The following is a 14,597-nucleotide window of genomic DNA, read 5'->3' as shown; positions in this document are numbered from 1 at the left end:
AGAAGACATTTGTTCATAAAATAATAAATAAATAATAAACGCAGTGGAAATTAAACACGAAACCCCAAAGTAACATCAACAGCAAAAGTGGAAAAAAACACATCAGCTCCAAATCCAACATTTAATACCTGGCAGTTCAATGTAAAAGTGTTTCCATAAATAAGATGTAAAAGTATTAATAGTTTTCCAGATGAGGCATGGGTTTCCACTATATGTCATTATAATAAGCGAGTCTCAAACTACTATCCAGATTGGACTGCAGTGCTGTCATTTTGTTGGCATCTCTCAAAGAACACTGTGACCACCGAGCATCTTTTTAATGGAAAAATGTCTAAATGTCTCTTGCTGTCATGGGTGAGTGATCAATTTATTCTAATAATACCTCAGCAAACAATTACAAGTAAGAAATTCAAGGCTAATTTATGCTTTTTGCTATCTTGTTGCTGGAAGGGTCTGAGCAGTGTTTTCCAAATGTCTGTCTAATTTAGGATTAATTATCAACCTGTTCTTCAATATGTGACTAACAGCCGCATGATGGTTATTGCTGTGATATCACGCATCTCTTTTATTAGCGATTAGCACACATTTTTAATGAGATTTCACTCTGTCCAACTACAATAGACTCAAAGCTTCACCATTGTGCATTCACAGAGGAAACAGCTAAACAAATGTTGGTTTTTGGTTTTACCAGTCAGTTTCTTTATTCTAGATGTGGCTCGTCTGAGTGAAGGGGAAGCGTTCCAGCAATAAATGGTGGTGAATCATTACAAATGACAAAAGATAAGGCCAACTCTTAATACTTGTACATTGACCCATCATTTAAAGGGATGAAGTAATATTGACTGACAGTACATACACGTACATGCCATATCTAATCTAAGTCATATTAACATAGTAAAATGAGCCAAAGTGTTTATTGTTTTGAGATTATTCTATCCTCCATACTGCATTAGTTTGTCATTTGTGATGCTTACATTGTATCTCTTACTGAATGCCAGATTTCAGAGCTGAAGGTTAAATAAGCAGGCTTCTCTTTTATGATGTTCAGCAGCGAGCAGCTTCATTATCCCACGTCCAGAGGTCTACAAAGGAGTGGAGGGAAAGGCTGATAATGCGTAGAACACACTATCTAAATATATCCTTTAGGTAAACCTGATAGTTGGTAATGATATGGACTGCATTATACTGAATGATGGTTCTAGAATGTTCTCCATACAGGAGACACGTCGATATAAAGCAACCCGACACCACTAAACACTGAATCGCCACACTTATCAAACCTGAACAACAGTTACAATGTATTCTTGTTGCACATAAACTAGCTGAGTGAATATGAACAGTCCAATAGAACACCACGTGAACACATGGGTATAAATCAACATGTTTATTCTGTGTCTTAATAATTTAAATGTGATTGAGAGAACAGTGGGTCCGGTGCTCCTCTGGCTGACAGAAATCGGTGCTTTGACCTTATCTGCTGTAGTGATTTCAAACCTGCTGTGTTATAACACTCGCTCATAAATACAGATACAGATAAAAATGATCCTGACCCCGCTCCCGTCCCCCCGTTCGATCCACTGGCTGGGACACATCAGTCTAAGGCACAGCTCTGAGGTCCACACAGCTTAATAAGTAGAGGAATGATTCCCGTGTGGCCTCTCACATCAGTCTTATATCAATCTCTATGGAGACGCAGCCTCTACAAGGTTAATACACTTTCAGCAAAAACTAAGGCTCACTAGGTGTAAGACTCATATTCTAATGCTGAATCTAGGCTTTACAGATCACAGATGGCTGTGTTCTGAGGCTAGTTATACTCTCATTTCCAGTCTCGCTACTGGTCCCACAGCCCAGCTTGTGTTGGATCTCTGTAGCACGGTAGGTCTCTCTCTATGGAAGGGAACTTGCTATGAGATACGGCAGAACTGGTTATGTGTATATGGTCTGGTCGTGTTTGCATTTGTGGGCTACGGTGCTGTAGATCCCTCCGTTTTCTCTTTGTAGACCCGCAGTATGGCTTCGCACACAAACTGGAACTGGCACTGGAACAAACAACACACAATGTATTATTAGTTATTGGACAACAGTACGCATGGATCCTACCCTGTCCTGGGAGTAAATATGCCGCCTGACTGCTTGTTTTCCATTACAGCCTGACACAACCAAACAAGTTAGTGATCCATCGGCGCACACACATCACAGACGAGACGCCTCTGAGATCTCCTTTCAAAATAAGAGTAGCAGCAGTGATCTGGAAGCAGGCTTGTGATTGAAAGGGTGCCAGTGGCCAACAAGCATGTCCGCCTATCAAAGCAATAAGTAACACTTTCCTGTCCCTGAACAACAACCACAGGGTGCCACACAGCGGGGCACCCAACTGCAACTTGCTCCAGTGGACCTGCTCAGTAGCCGACAGTGAGATACTGTAGCAGTTAATTTTCTGTGGATAAATAAAGGGGAGGTTGACCAAAGAGCCTAAGCAGGTCAGAAACTGGTCATCTGTGACGTTATAGACTGCCAAGAGACCTTTACTCCCCACACACACACACACACACACACACACACACACACACACACACACACACACACACACACACACACACACACACACACACACACACACACACACAGCTGTCCTCTGTGGCTTCATCCCGTGCTGTTACCATGACATTATTAAATTAATTGAGCATGGTTGTGTAATTAAGCTGGTGTCAACATGTAGACTAATTGGTTTGATCTTGTGGTAATTAAAACCTTCTGTCCACTTCAAAACTCAAACTTGTGTATCAGTAAAACATCAGGCATGTAAATAATACCTATATATCTACATTACTGGGTAAAAAAATTATTGAGATAAGGTGCTTTCTGAAAATGTAAACCTGTCTCTGTACCGTGGTCTGAACCATCATGGCTCGTTGATCTCTCAATGTTTTGACAATGTCTAGAGGGAACACCGGTCGACCCTCATCCAGCCGAGTCAGCGCTGTTTCCATGGTGATCAGAACACCTGTCCGTCCAATACCGGCGCTGAAATCATAATTCAGTTCAAATGTAGCATTAATTATAGATTCAAGCAGAGTCTGCGCAGAGTTGCGTGCACTGTCTGCTTGTGTGTGTGTGTGTGTGTATGTGTTACCTGCAGTGTACCATGAGTGGCTCATCACCTCTCCTCCTCCCTCTGACCGAGCTGATGAATTGAAGGAAGTCAGAGGGGTCGTCGGGTACGCCGTGGTCCGGCCACGCTACGTACTGCAGGTGTGTGACTGGACGTTCCTCGCCTCGCTGAACACGCGCCCACGCATCACGGCGAGAGAGAGGGAGAATAAAAACAAAGTGTATACTGTGTGTTTTTTTTCAAAAAGTTAAATGTAATTTTTTGAGAGATCCACCTACACTGACAACACTCTGTGATTTAGAGAGAAAAAACAGTTGCAACTATGGAAAAAACTGAGCAGATGGGGAGAACACATGATCAGGTGAGACAGGTTGGGAATTTAAGAGGAACAGGAGGATGGAAACAGAAAACAGGTGGGTGGAGACAGGACGTAGGAAAAGACCAGAGCTGGGGGAAAGTGAGGGCGTGGAGGGGAATCTCTGAGTTTAGACATTGTGATGGGCACGTGGCCTGTGACTCCACGCAGGGATGCACACACTCAGCCAGAGGAGCAGATGGGCCCGCACAGCACAATCTGGGTACGCATGCGTGTGCCTTCATACCTCATCGCCTCTTTGAGCATTATCTGTGTATTTATTTACCTACTCAAGCCAGGCTAATGTGGGAAAACAGCTTTTGAAATGATCTGCCACACAACTTCTTTTGAGACTCGCACACAAATTAACTCCCCAGGTGCAAAGGAAGAACACAATACACCAGCACGCCCCTGTACACCCACGACAAAACCTTCAGTTAGTCACACAAATGCATTTGGCCACCCACACACACAAACCCACCCACGCATTCATTAACCCGCCCACACGGAAGTCCATGTTGGCTGTTGTTACTTTGCTCCAGAATAGTTGCTGCCTGTGGTGAGCTCAGTTATGACATATGGCTGGAACATAGGACACGCTCCTGCTCACACACACAGTACAGCTCCATGTTATGTGACTGTGGTGGCTTTGTGTTGCTGATGTTTCATGCAGATATGAAGGCAGGTGTGGCTTTGCTACCTGTGTGTGGGTCACGGTGAACTGACGAGTGACGTAGGCCAGGTTACACTCCTCTGAGTGACACTTCACCCTCAAGTGCCCATAATCCTTCACTTCTGGTGGATGTGGCCAATACTGGTGGCACTTTGCCTGCAAGAGTATGACATCATCAACAAATTACATTACTTCTGACATGCGTCATCCATCAGGATACAATTTACTCTTGACAATACTTCAGCTGCTCTCTGTGCTCTTGAAATCAGCAAGACCGAGGGAAAAAAGGAAATTATCAGCAGCGGGAGGTGAACAGACCTGTGTGTACGTGTACATGTGTGCTTGTGCTCATGTGTGTACAATCCTGAATGACACAGCAAACAGCCCACTTGACAAAAATCAGGAAAATGATCAATTAATGAGAGCATCTGGTTACCAAGCAACAGGCAAGCTGAGACAGAGACAGCTTCATTCAGCGAGACCTTGATACCTCGCTGCCTCGCTGCCTCTGTGCGGTGTGTCTACACCCTCTAATAATTCACCTCCCTGCCTTCATCTTACACAGTATTTAGATATTCACCAGCCTGTGAAGCCCTGCAATTATTCTCAACTTCTCCCAATGATTATTTTGGGATATTTATAAAAACACACACCTGAATATAAACACACAACATCTGTTATCACCATCTTGTAATTATGGTGATCATCATGGACAATCAACTACAACATAATAGCGGTGCTGCCTCTACAGTATTCACATTGTGTTAAGATATTGAGCCGTTTCATTTTTTAGCCTTTTACAAGCTGTGTACTTATTTCCATTCCTGTTAAATAAGGCTGTTTACAGTAAGAATGGTGAACATGATAAAATATGTATACCCGTCCCCTCTCTGTGAGAGTTGTAAGCATGATGATGGTGTGTGTCTGTTGCTCCCAAACACTCTGCCAGAAATGAGTGCACGTCTGTGGCAATGGACCCTGAGCTGCAACATAGCGTAAACACACACCAGACACTGGGGCGGAAACCTAAGAGACAGACAGATAAACACACACACACACACACACACACACACACACACACACACACACACACACACACACACACACACACACACACACACACACACACACACACACACACACACACACACACACACACAGGACAGATGAGTTCACATAAAAATGTCATACAGAGACGAGACACACAATCATGTCACGTTCATATCAGTGATGCGGACCGTGATGTGGCTGGCATTGATGTAGTCCTCCTGGCCCTGAAGCACCACTCTGCTAGAATCATCTGAAAGGAAAGCAGGGTGAGGGTCAGCAGGGCCATCAACCCATCACAGCCAGGGCCAATTAAATTTCACGAGGCGTCACAGTGATGAGCTCTAGGCCAAGGTGAGACAGGAAAGTTCCGGGTAGAGAAGAGAAAGAGGCGGTGCTTACAGGGTAACACGTCCTTATATCGATTCTTGTCCATGTTCTCAAAGAGCCGAGCACAGCTTAGGGAGAGACCAGGCTTTCTCCTGTATAAATTCTGGAAACACAAACACACAAATGCACGTAAACACAAAAACACACCCACTCAAACAAAAGCTACACATTCCTTTCCAAGACTTTACGTGGTTTCCAAATAAGTGAGTGGGGAAGACAAAACTCTACTTTTGTCTTAAAATGTTAAAAAAAAAAATCCAGTTTAGCTTCCAGCAGGATCTGAAATACCTCAAAGTGGAAGCAGAGTGTGCCTGACTGGATTCCTCTCTCCAGCTGCCTCATTGATTCCTCTAGTGTAGTGACCTGCTCTGACTGGCCGGGTGACTGTGGTTTGTCCTCCGGTGATTGGCATGTGAGTGTGAGGGCGGGAGGGAACTGCAGCAGGGGCGCCACTCGCCCAGGACCTGGAACACAAGGACCATCAGGGCTATGATCTATATTCATAGAGACACGACATAGAGTGTGAACGCTTGGATCCCACACTGTCATTCTTTCAGCAGTGCACACATACAGACACACACACAAACACACCTTTACGTCTGATAAGCAAGGCCAGCTCTCTGGAATGTGACTCCCGGCTGGCTCGTATGAACATGACTACTTGGTCGTGTGTGTGTTCAGAAATGTCTCGACCGTTGATGAGGACCACAAAGTCTCCCTCCAGAAGTTTGGGATCACAGCGGCCTGCCTACAAACAAAATGGTCTTGTAAACATCAATTCTCATTCCAAACATTCATCCATCTGTTAGTCTGTGCATCCATCCATCTACCTGTCTGACACAATATCTGTCTGTCTGTCTCTGCGGCCATCAGACCACCCCCCAGACCCATCCATCAGTCCATTCAGAAAATATTGACATTTTCTCTGAGTGATTTTGACAAAACATAGACACCAAACCATGAAGACACAAACATAAGTGAGTCAGTTCTTACTGGAGATTCAGGCTTAACATGGGATATAGCAAGAGGCATCCTCTGGTCTACCCCACCCTAGGAGGAGTCAAGAAACATGTTTTGGAGCAAGAGCCAACACACAAATAATGCCTTTGATTCAGACATTTAACAACCGTGCACTGATTGTGAGTGTGTGTGGGTGTGCATGTGCATGTGCGTAAAACACGAAGAATGCATGAGAAACTCACTTTAACATTGAAGCCAAACTTGCCGTCGTGATCGGGGGCAATACGAATTAGCAGCAAATCACCGTCACCGAGAACACTCTGCACAGACACACACATCGGTTAGGAATACACAGGTATGATTACACACACACTTACACAAAAAAGAGATTAGACATCTGACCTTGTCCCGGTAGTGCGAGTTGTGTTCACCATCTTCCTCTCCTATACTGATGTCATCAATTGGTGTCAAAACATCTTCGAGCCCTTGTGTTCCAGAGAGCCTGAAATAGAGAAAAGAAGGACATTTTACATCTGAACGGCAGGTTAATGGAAGACTTACACACTGTGGTCATCTCTTTGACAGGTTCACAAAGCTCACATACTATAATGAAGAAAATGCTTTGAAAAGACATTAATATTTCTATTCTGATACTTACTGACGCGACAAAGTATCTCCCTCACTGTCCTTGCTGCTGCTGACTGAAGCCCTGTATGTGTAGAAGACATCTTCCCCTTCTGACATGTCTTTCAGGTCGTTGGTCAGCTCCGCCGAGGATGGGCGGGGCTTACGGATACCATGTCGAACTCGAGGACTTCGCCTGGCAGACACACAAAATGGCAATCTTGCTCAAAACCAATTGAGTTCATGGTGTTGGACAGAAAAATAAGGCCAGCAGAGTGAATGTGAGGCAGTCGCAGTTGCAAGTCGTACCAGTTTGGAGTCGTTGGGGGGGATCTGGAGGGCAGACTCATGGTTTCCAGATACTCTGATGATATGGACCTCTGCAGGACTGCATTCCACACCATCCCTCCCACTACACGCCGGCATACTGGACCACTGCAGATTAGGAAGAAAAGGAGAGAAAAATTTGTAAAGTTTAGTATTTATGATAAGCTGTGACTCCAAATATACCTGTGTGTAATCACCTCTCTGTTTTACTGTTGCCCAGGCCCAGGTGCTGTGTTATCAGCTTGCTGTAGGACTGAACTGTGCTGTTATTGTGTTGTGTGTGGCTTCTGGCAGTCCGATTGGAGCTGAAGAAGGAATGATGATCCACACAGGACCTCCACAGGTTCTTACAGGTTTTGGAGCAGGGCATCACCAGAGATATCACACAGTCCTGGGTCTCCCCCTACAACACACCGGGGAGGATTTGGCTATTTTGTTTTAAATATGATGGTCTCTTTGTAATGCAAAACTAAAATTCACCCTTTGCTTTCATCTTTAAATGTCATGTTGAAGTGTTTGTGCACCATGTAAATGTGGAGTTGATCTTTCTAGAATATTCTTTCACAAACACATTTTTTACACTTTAATATGACAGCAGAATGACACGAAAAGATGTGGCACTCACATGTTTACGTTTCAGATGTATAAGAAAGCGCTTCCTCTTAAATGAAATCTTGATGATGTTACCCCTGCATAAGAAGAAGAAGAAGACGACGACTGATTGAAGACTTGGGAATTACGGAAACGAGCCATATAATCAATAACATCATTACTCACCAGGGGAAGAAACTGGAGCAAATCATATTGCAGAAGACTGCAACACCACTTGAAGCCAAGCCCACCATCAGAGGGGAATTGTTGGGGTCCTGAGAGGGGGTCCAGTTAAAGTTGGGAGTACAGAGAGACAAACGACGACAAAATTAAAAAGACTAAAAAAAGGGAAGTGGAGGAAGTTAAACAATAACAGAGACATTAAATGAAATTTTAATTAAGACGAGCAGACTACCAAGGCAGCATGCAGCTCCACTCCATACAGCTCCAGTGTTCTTGCTGTGTTGAGGAAACACAGCTCTGCCTCACTCTGCTTCAGCCCCCTGAAAACACACACACACACACACATACACACACACACAGTTTCAAGTACAAGAACAGGGACCTAAGCTCACTTCAGTGATCTCTGAATAGTAACTACACGGAATGATCTGACTTCTAAATTACTTGTGCTGTGGATGCAGATCTTCCACTTTAGACAGGAAATCTTCATCTTGCTCGGGGAGGAAGTGGCACTTTGACAGGTACGCGGGAAGCTGAGACGGACAGTGATCCCCCAGTTCCGCTACACCAGGTGAAAAGAGACATTGAGTAAACACACACTGGCACAGAGCCGGAGCTACACATTTAAATACACACATAACTGGGGTACTGTAGCTGTATAATGAGAGCATCCTCGACAGGAATAATTACCCACACAGTTATAATTAAGTCATTAATCACTTGTTTCTCAACAAAGAGATAGGAAGCTGACTTACACTGAACAGCGTAAGAAGAGAGCACTACAGCTGCACTCAGCGGGCACTCCAACCTGCAGCCAGACACTATGATTACACATTGTCACAGCTTTACGCAAAACTGCACACAAGGGGGTAGGTGGCTGTGTGTGTGTAGGCTTGTGTGTTGGTTTTGGTGTGTCAGAGTGTTTTCCTATGATATCATACTAACCTTCCCTCCCTGATGTCACTCCTGATCTGGAGGAAGTACAGGTGCCTGCAGAAATAAAGACAATAGGAACTTTAACAAACTCCCTCCACAATGTCCCGCAGAAACCATTTACAAAAATGTGGTTTGGAATGTTGCTATTTTTGTCTCTCATTTCCACCTGCCACTGTACTGTGAATTCCTTTCTTTGGCCAAGTAGACACAAACCATTATGTTAAATTAAACCAACCTCACAGAGTAATTCTCAAATATTTCCTATAATTCCTGTGAAAATAGCGATTCTGAACCATGTAACCTGTCCAGGATCAGTACCGGGTAATGCTGTATATTAACTACAAAATCACAACATAAAAGCTGACACACTCACCTTGTTTGTTCGTGCTGCAGAGAGTTAGGATCAGAGATGAAGAAACGTACTCTGAAGTGCAGATAAAAGGGAGAAACAAGACCTGCAGAGAGAGATGTCATACTTTCCATTATGAGGAGCCTACGATGTCTCTCCTACATCTCTTATCTTGAAATACAATTAAACACTCTTTGACATTCAGAATATTAAAATAAAACCTTTAATCTGCTTCTTCAGTGGTTTCTCAGGTTCCAGCCATCTCTAAAAAGAAAGGAAACTCATCAGCACATTGACACACAGGTATTAAAACGACTCTATGTATGTATGTACGCCCTGTATCTGCAGTATACAGCACATTACAAGTACATTACAATCCCAGCCTAAATATGGAGCAGAACTTGCAGCTCACAGGCGAGTATGTGTTGGCTGTGATGGAGACGATGGCCGTGCTGGATTCTCTGATCTGCAGATTGAAGAGCTGCCTCTCCTGCAGGCCCAGGTGGTCACATACCAGGTCCAACAGAACCACGCCCTCATCCTGCTTCTGCAAGAGGCAAACAACAAACATGTGATGATACACAGCTGCTGATTGGTACATGTAAACACACACTGTGGTGTTCTGATGTAATCGTATGCTGTATTATATAGAGGTGTTTCTATATAATACTACCCACTGAGCCACTGGTGAGGCAGTGGCTCAGTGGGTAGTGCTTCCGCTTGGGAACCGGAAGGTCGCCGGTTCGAGCCACTGCCGAGGTGCCCCTGAGCAAGGCACCGAACCCTCAATTGCTCCCCCCTCTGCGAAGGGTGGTAATGTAATGTAAGTCGCTTTGGATAAAAGCGTCTGCCAAATGATCGTAATGTAATGTACTGTTTCTAATATTAATCATGAATCTAGTGACATTAGAGTGCCTTCTCCATCTCAAACTGAATTGACAAAATATTATGTCAGAAAGCTGATAAGATGTCATGACAAACAAGCTGTTACTATGCATTCAATGATGATATATATATATAAATATATGATAATAATGATTAGTTGCAGCCCTACTTAGTGCCTACTTGACAATCACAGGAGCCACATGTGGAGAGAGGGAGGATTTAATATTGAAATCCCTGCACACATTACACCATCAGCAGTCTCCATGGTCTCCCGTGGCTCACATAAAGATGCTGCACAGCTGCTGTCCTAGACAGCAACATTGTGCCTTCACTCTCTGCTTGCTTTTATGCATGTGATCGTGTGTATGTACATATAAAGCTGTCATTGATGTCACATGCAGATGATGTAAAATGCTCTCAAGCTTGAAAAGCGCTGTATGCTGCAGAAGGTGAAAAAGCCCTTCAAACCAAGGTCACAGTGACGTGGAAGAGTCGGATCAATGGGAAAAGGAAAGAAGAGTCTGTCACTAAATCATGCACTGACACTACAATCATTAGCACAACACAGAGGCAGACAGAAGCAACATATGATCTCCTCAATAAGAGACAGGGAAGGATGTGTGTCTGTGCGTCGCATTTCTGTATTACGCACGTTGACGTTGAAGGTCTGGATGGTGCCGTCCAGCAGCTGAACTAGGCAGAGCAGGTCCGGTTTTGGCATGTCTGTTACCACGGTAACTCTGACTGCATCTCAAGACAAACACCCTGCCGTCAGTTTGTCACCCAGTGCAGACCTGGAAACACACACACACACACACACACACACACACACACACACACGAAACCACAAAGACAGTGTGAGATATTTCCAGGCTTTTATGTTCCAATGAAAGCAACTCCCTGAGGATGATATGGTGCTGTGAGTAATACATGTGCTGGACGGACTCACAGGCTGCAGTGAGTAATGCACCATGAATGTGAAGGAGTGACTGTGTATGTGTGTTTGTGTAATTCCTTCTTATTTGGCCCGGGTCTGAACATGCCCCTTGTCTCTCTCTCTTTCTCCCTCCCTCCCTCTCTCTCTCCCTCTGCATCTCTCCACCTTCTGCAGACAGCTGAATGATAAGAATGTTAAATATTCTCCTGGTTGAACACGCCTATCTACTGTGCTACAGCAGATCTCAGATCAGCCACTGGGAGCAATTCAGCATGCAGCATGAACACAAACAGACATGCACGCATGCATGCACACACAGGTGCACACACAGGCACAGGCACACACGCACACGCACACACACACACACACAAACACACGCACACACTCTCAAAGCCAATAAGTTATATGGGAATAGATGTGTGTTTGGGTCAGCATCCATACGCTTGACTGTGTATGTGTGCGTGCGTGCGTGTGCGTGTGTGTACTTACATGTGTCCAGACTTGGTTTCCAGGTGAACGATTAATGGATCCAGGCTGATTTGTCTCACACTCTTTCTAAAGGCACACAGCGTTTTTGAGTTAATGTTTGAACACAGTGACACATTCAGAATATATTAAACTCACTTCGCCTCACTTTGACGACTTGTTCTTTTCCATCAGGGCTCTAATGAATTTGCACGTTACTGTTACTTTTGAATGATGAATTATTATGGAGACTATGACTTCTAAGGACGCTTTGCATCATGCTTCTATAAGTGTTATGTTGTGATTTTTCCGACCGTATCATGTAGCTACAGTGCAGCTTATGTTGCTGCGGTTAAAACAACAGTAAAACTTTATGTAACAGGCCAAAGCACTGGACTGTACCACACTGTCACCTACAGACACCTAGCTAGCACACCTACAGCTCCTTCTAGCTGACCCAACGCAAACACACACACACACACACATATATATAAACAGCGCCTGTCTCAAAGTACGAGGCCCGTGTTTGTGATAGCAGTGTATCGAGCATGAACTCTGCAGTGACCTGTGTGTACTTTGAGCCATAACGCGGACCTGTTGACAATAACCTGAAGTTATCTACAGCTACACCCAGAAGGAGGAACAGACCATTCGCAAAACTTTCACACACACTCGCAGCAACTCGGCTAAGTAAGATGTTCGTTACGTGGAGAAAATGCGTACAAGAGAAACGCTTTTATACCTTTTTACAACCGGGGCATTTTCCTCCGAGTAGTAGTGCGGTTGTCCGGGGTGGAACCCTCGGGACGGGCGCGTCTGGCGGCAGGTACGGTGAGGTAAATATCCGGGACAAGTTTCTCATCCCAGGCTGCGCTGCTGACTCCGCGCGGCCCCGCCCCTCCGCCGCCACCGCGCGTGCTCACGAACACTTGGCTGAGAGGAATGCGCGCTCGCGGCGGCGGCGCGCACGCCAAACCTCGGAATGAGACGAAAAGTACTTGATCAACCAAAATGTATACTTTACTATATATATATACTTTATACTCAATACTAATACTTATACTCAGGGCTGAAATAGGTATGCATATGCTAAAAGGGGCCCGATTGGCTATACATTAACTATTACTAGTCAATATTATGTAGCATGTAAAATAATATAATAATAAAAGATAATTAAAAAAAGAGAATAAAAGAAATTTTCAAGAATAAAGTCCTAATAATTAAAGAGAAAGTGTGAAAATGTTGCGAGAATACCTGCGTAATATTTTTAAGAATAAAGTTGAAATCTTATGGAGAGTCATATTATTTTTAAAGTAAAATCAAAATAATTCAAGGAGACAGTTGTAATGTATTGCAAATACAAAAACAGCCAAGCCCATACAGAAGTATTTCTATGTCCTCATACTTATCTGTAGTAAATCTGAAGTGTTTCCTCATTTGAGACGCCTATGCTAAAGGTCAACTGCACCAGGGCCTCTGTGTCCTTCGCTCTGACACACAGGCTGACAGGCTGAGCTCTCCTGTTTGTTTATACTGTATTGCCCTTTTCCCCAAAATGTTATGGCTTTATTCACCCAAGAATTTGCATCAGTGACACTTTTACTTTTTCCCTGAAACATTATAACTTCATTCCCCAAATCACATTTTCATTTTTTTCAACTTTGACCAAAATACTCTGTTGTATACTGTATATATATATATATATAACCATCATCCTTTACCTGTGTTTACCAAGGGCCCCCAAGTCAATATGCTAATAAAACCACTAATCATAGTAGTATTTAATAGTTTGTTTACAGGGGAGCAGTAATCACAGCAGGGAAGCTGAAACCTTAAAACCTTAATGGTAAAAATGATAGTCCATAGAGAGCCAGGTGTAAATGTAAGACCCATTTGAGAAAGAGAAGACTAAGCAGATAACAGTGGTAAAAAATATTATACAGAGAAAGCAGAAGAAGAAAAGCATAGATTTTTTTCTCCCATCTTCACAGATTCCAGCTGCTAAAAGGAAAGAGTGGCTTGTAGCAGAGAGGTCTGACTCAGCCTACGCCTCCTGAAATGCTCCATCTAGAAATCTGTTTAACCTGCGAGAAAATGTAAAAAGCGTAGAAAACTTTAGCTGGTGCAGCAGGGATGAGAGTGGGATAGAGTGGGCTACTGCGTGACAGCACCCTGGTGCCATATGCTTTCTTTTAAATGTAAGACTTTTTACATAAGGTGCCAAACTCCTCTCCCAATTTATCTGGTTTGATGTTTCCATCTACAGGACAGATGGAGTATTGCTGGTGTAACCTCCGTGAGCAGATATAACACTTTCCTCTTTCCACAGTAATGGTTCTCTAATGGAGGTTTTGATCCCATGTACTTTGTCAAAACCATAATGCTTTGATCCAAAATGTCCTTCTGAAGTCTGTCTGCAGTTAGAAGACAACCCCATCTGGCTGTATGGTGACAAGCAACCAGGAGATGGAGTCAGAGCAGAGGTTCACTGAGGACATGTTCCCTGTGTTGTGGGTGCTTTAATTAAAAAGGTGAGCAAGACTTACCTGAGAAGAAAACTACTAAGTCAATATGTGAGTCGTGAGTCGTGAGTACACTCACCCTATTTGTTGTTCTAATTTGACTCATTCTCTTACATCTTAGGTGATAACTCAGGCCCAAGACCAGCGTTGCCAGACCCTGCAGAATCTCTCTACACTTTGTTACAATTTTATCTTCAAATCGCTTGAAAACACGTTGTAAAAATGTGAAAATACAACA

The 14,597-nt window shown here is 43.8% G+C and overlaps 1 protein-coding gene across 2 annotated transcripts; it reads right to left on the bottom strand.

Annotated features, from left to right (window-relative positions):
- Window positions 1-1,363: 1,363 nt before the first annotated feature.
- On the bottom strand, window positions 1,364-12,737 carry ptpn3 (protein tyrosine phosphatase non-receptor type 3). Of its 2 annotated transcripts, none has more exons than XM_076153673.1 (27): window positions 12,580-12,737; window positions 11,862-11,927; window positions 11,088-11,229; window positions 9,963-10,097; window positions 9,772-9,814; window positions 9,575-9,656; window positions 9,211-9,255; window positions 9,021-9,073; window positions 8,710-8,827; window positions 8,498-8,585; window positions 8,269-8,357; window positions 8,117-8,180; window positions 7,689-7,894; window positions 7,474-7,599; window positions 7,199-7,360; window positions 6,943-7,042; window positions 6,783-6,860; window positions 6,574-6,630; window positions 6,172-6,328; window positions 5,869-6,074; window positions 5,593-5,683; window positions 5,382-5,443; window positions 5,023-5,169; window positions 4,171-4,299; window positions 3,137-3,282; window positions 2,892-3,027; window positions 1,364-2,042 (listed from the first exon to the last, which is right to left on the bottom strand). In XM_076153673.1, the coding sequence occupies exons 3-27, from the start codon at window positions 11,154-11,156 to the stop codon at window positions 1,968-1,970; spliced, it is 2,664 nt and encodes an 887-aa protein (XP_076009788.1). In that variant the 5' UTR covers window positions 11,157-11,229; window positions 11,862-11,927; window positions 12,580-12,737; the 3' UTR covers window positions 1,364-1,967. The 2 variants fall into 2 exon arrangements, with proteins under 2 accessions (XP_076009788.1, XP_076009789.1); XM_076153674.1 differs by having other exon boundaries at window positions 5,869-6,044; window positions 12,580-12,736.
- Window positions 12,738-14,597: the final 1,860 nt, after the last annotated feature.

Source organism: Genypterus blacodes, unplaced genomic scaffold (assembly GCF_046128005.1).
Source record: "Genypterus blacodes isolate CSIRO-AG114 ecotype Tasmania unplaced genomic scaffold, CSIRO-AGI_Gbla_v1 ptg000059l_1, whole genome shotgun sequence".
Classification (NCBI taxonomy): domain Eukaryota; kingdom Metazoa; phylum Chordata; class Actinopteri; order Ophidiiformes; family Ophidiidae; genus Genypterus; species Genypterus blacodes.
Note: the sequence above shows the minus strand (reverse complement) of the source record. Positions and strands in the feature narration are given on the sequence as shown.

Coding starts and splice junctions, on each gene's coding strand:
- ptpn3 (XM_076153673.1), bottom strand. CDS start 11,156: ATGCCAAAACCGGACCTGCTCTGCCTAGTTCAGCTGCTGGACGGCACC. Junction 7,361..7,473: donor CCCCCAACGACTCCAAACTG/GTACGACTTGCA, acceptor TGTGTCTGCCAG/GCGAAGTCCTCGAGTTCGAC. Junction 6,329..6,573: donor ATGTTAAGCCTGAATCTCCA/GTAAGAACTGAC, acceptor TTTTGTTTGTAG/GCAGGCCGCTGTGATCCCAA.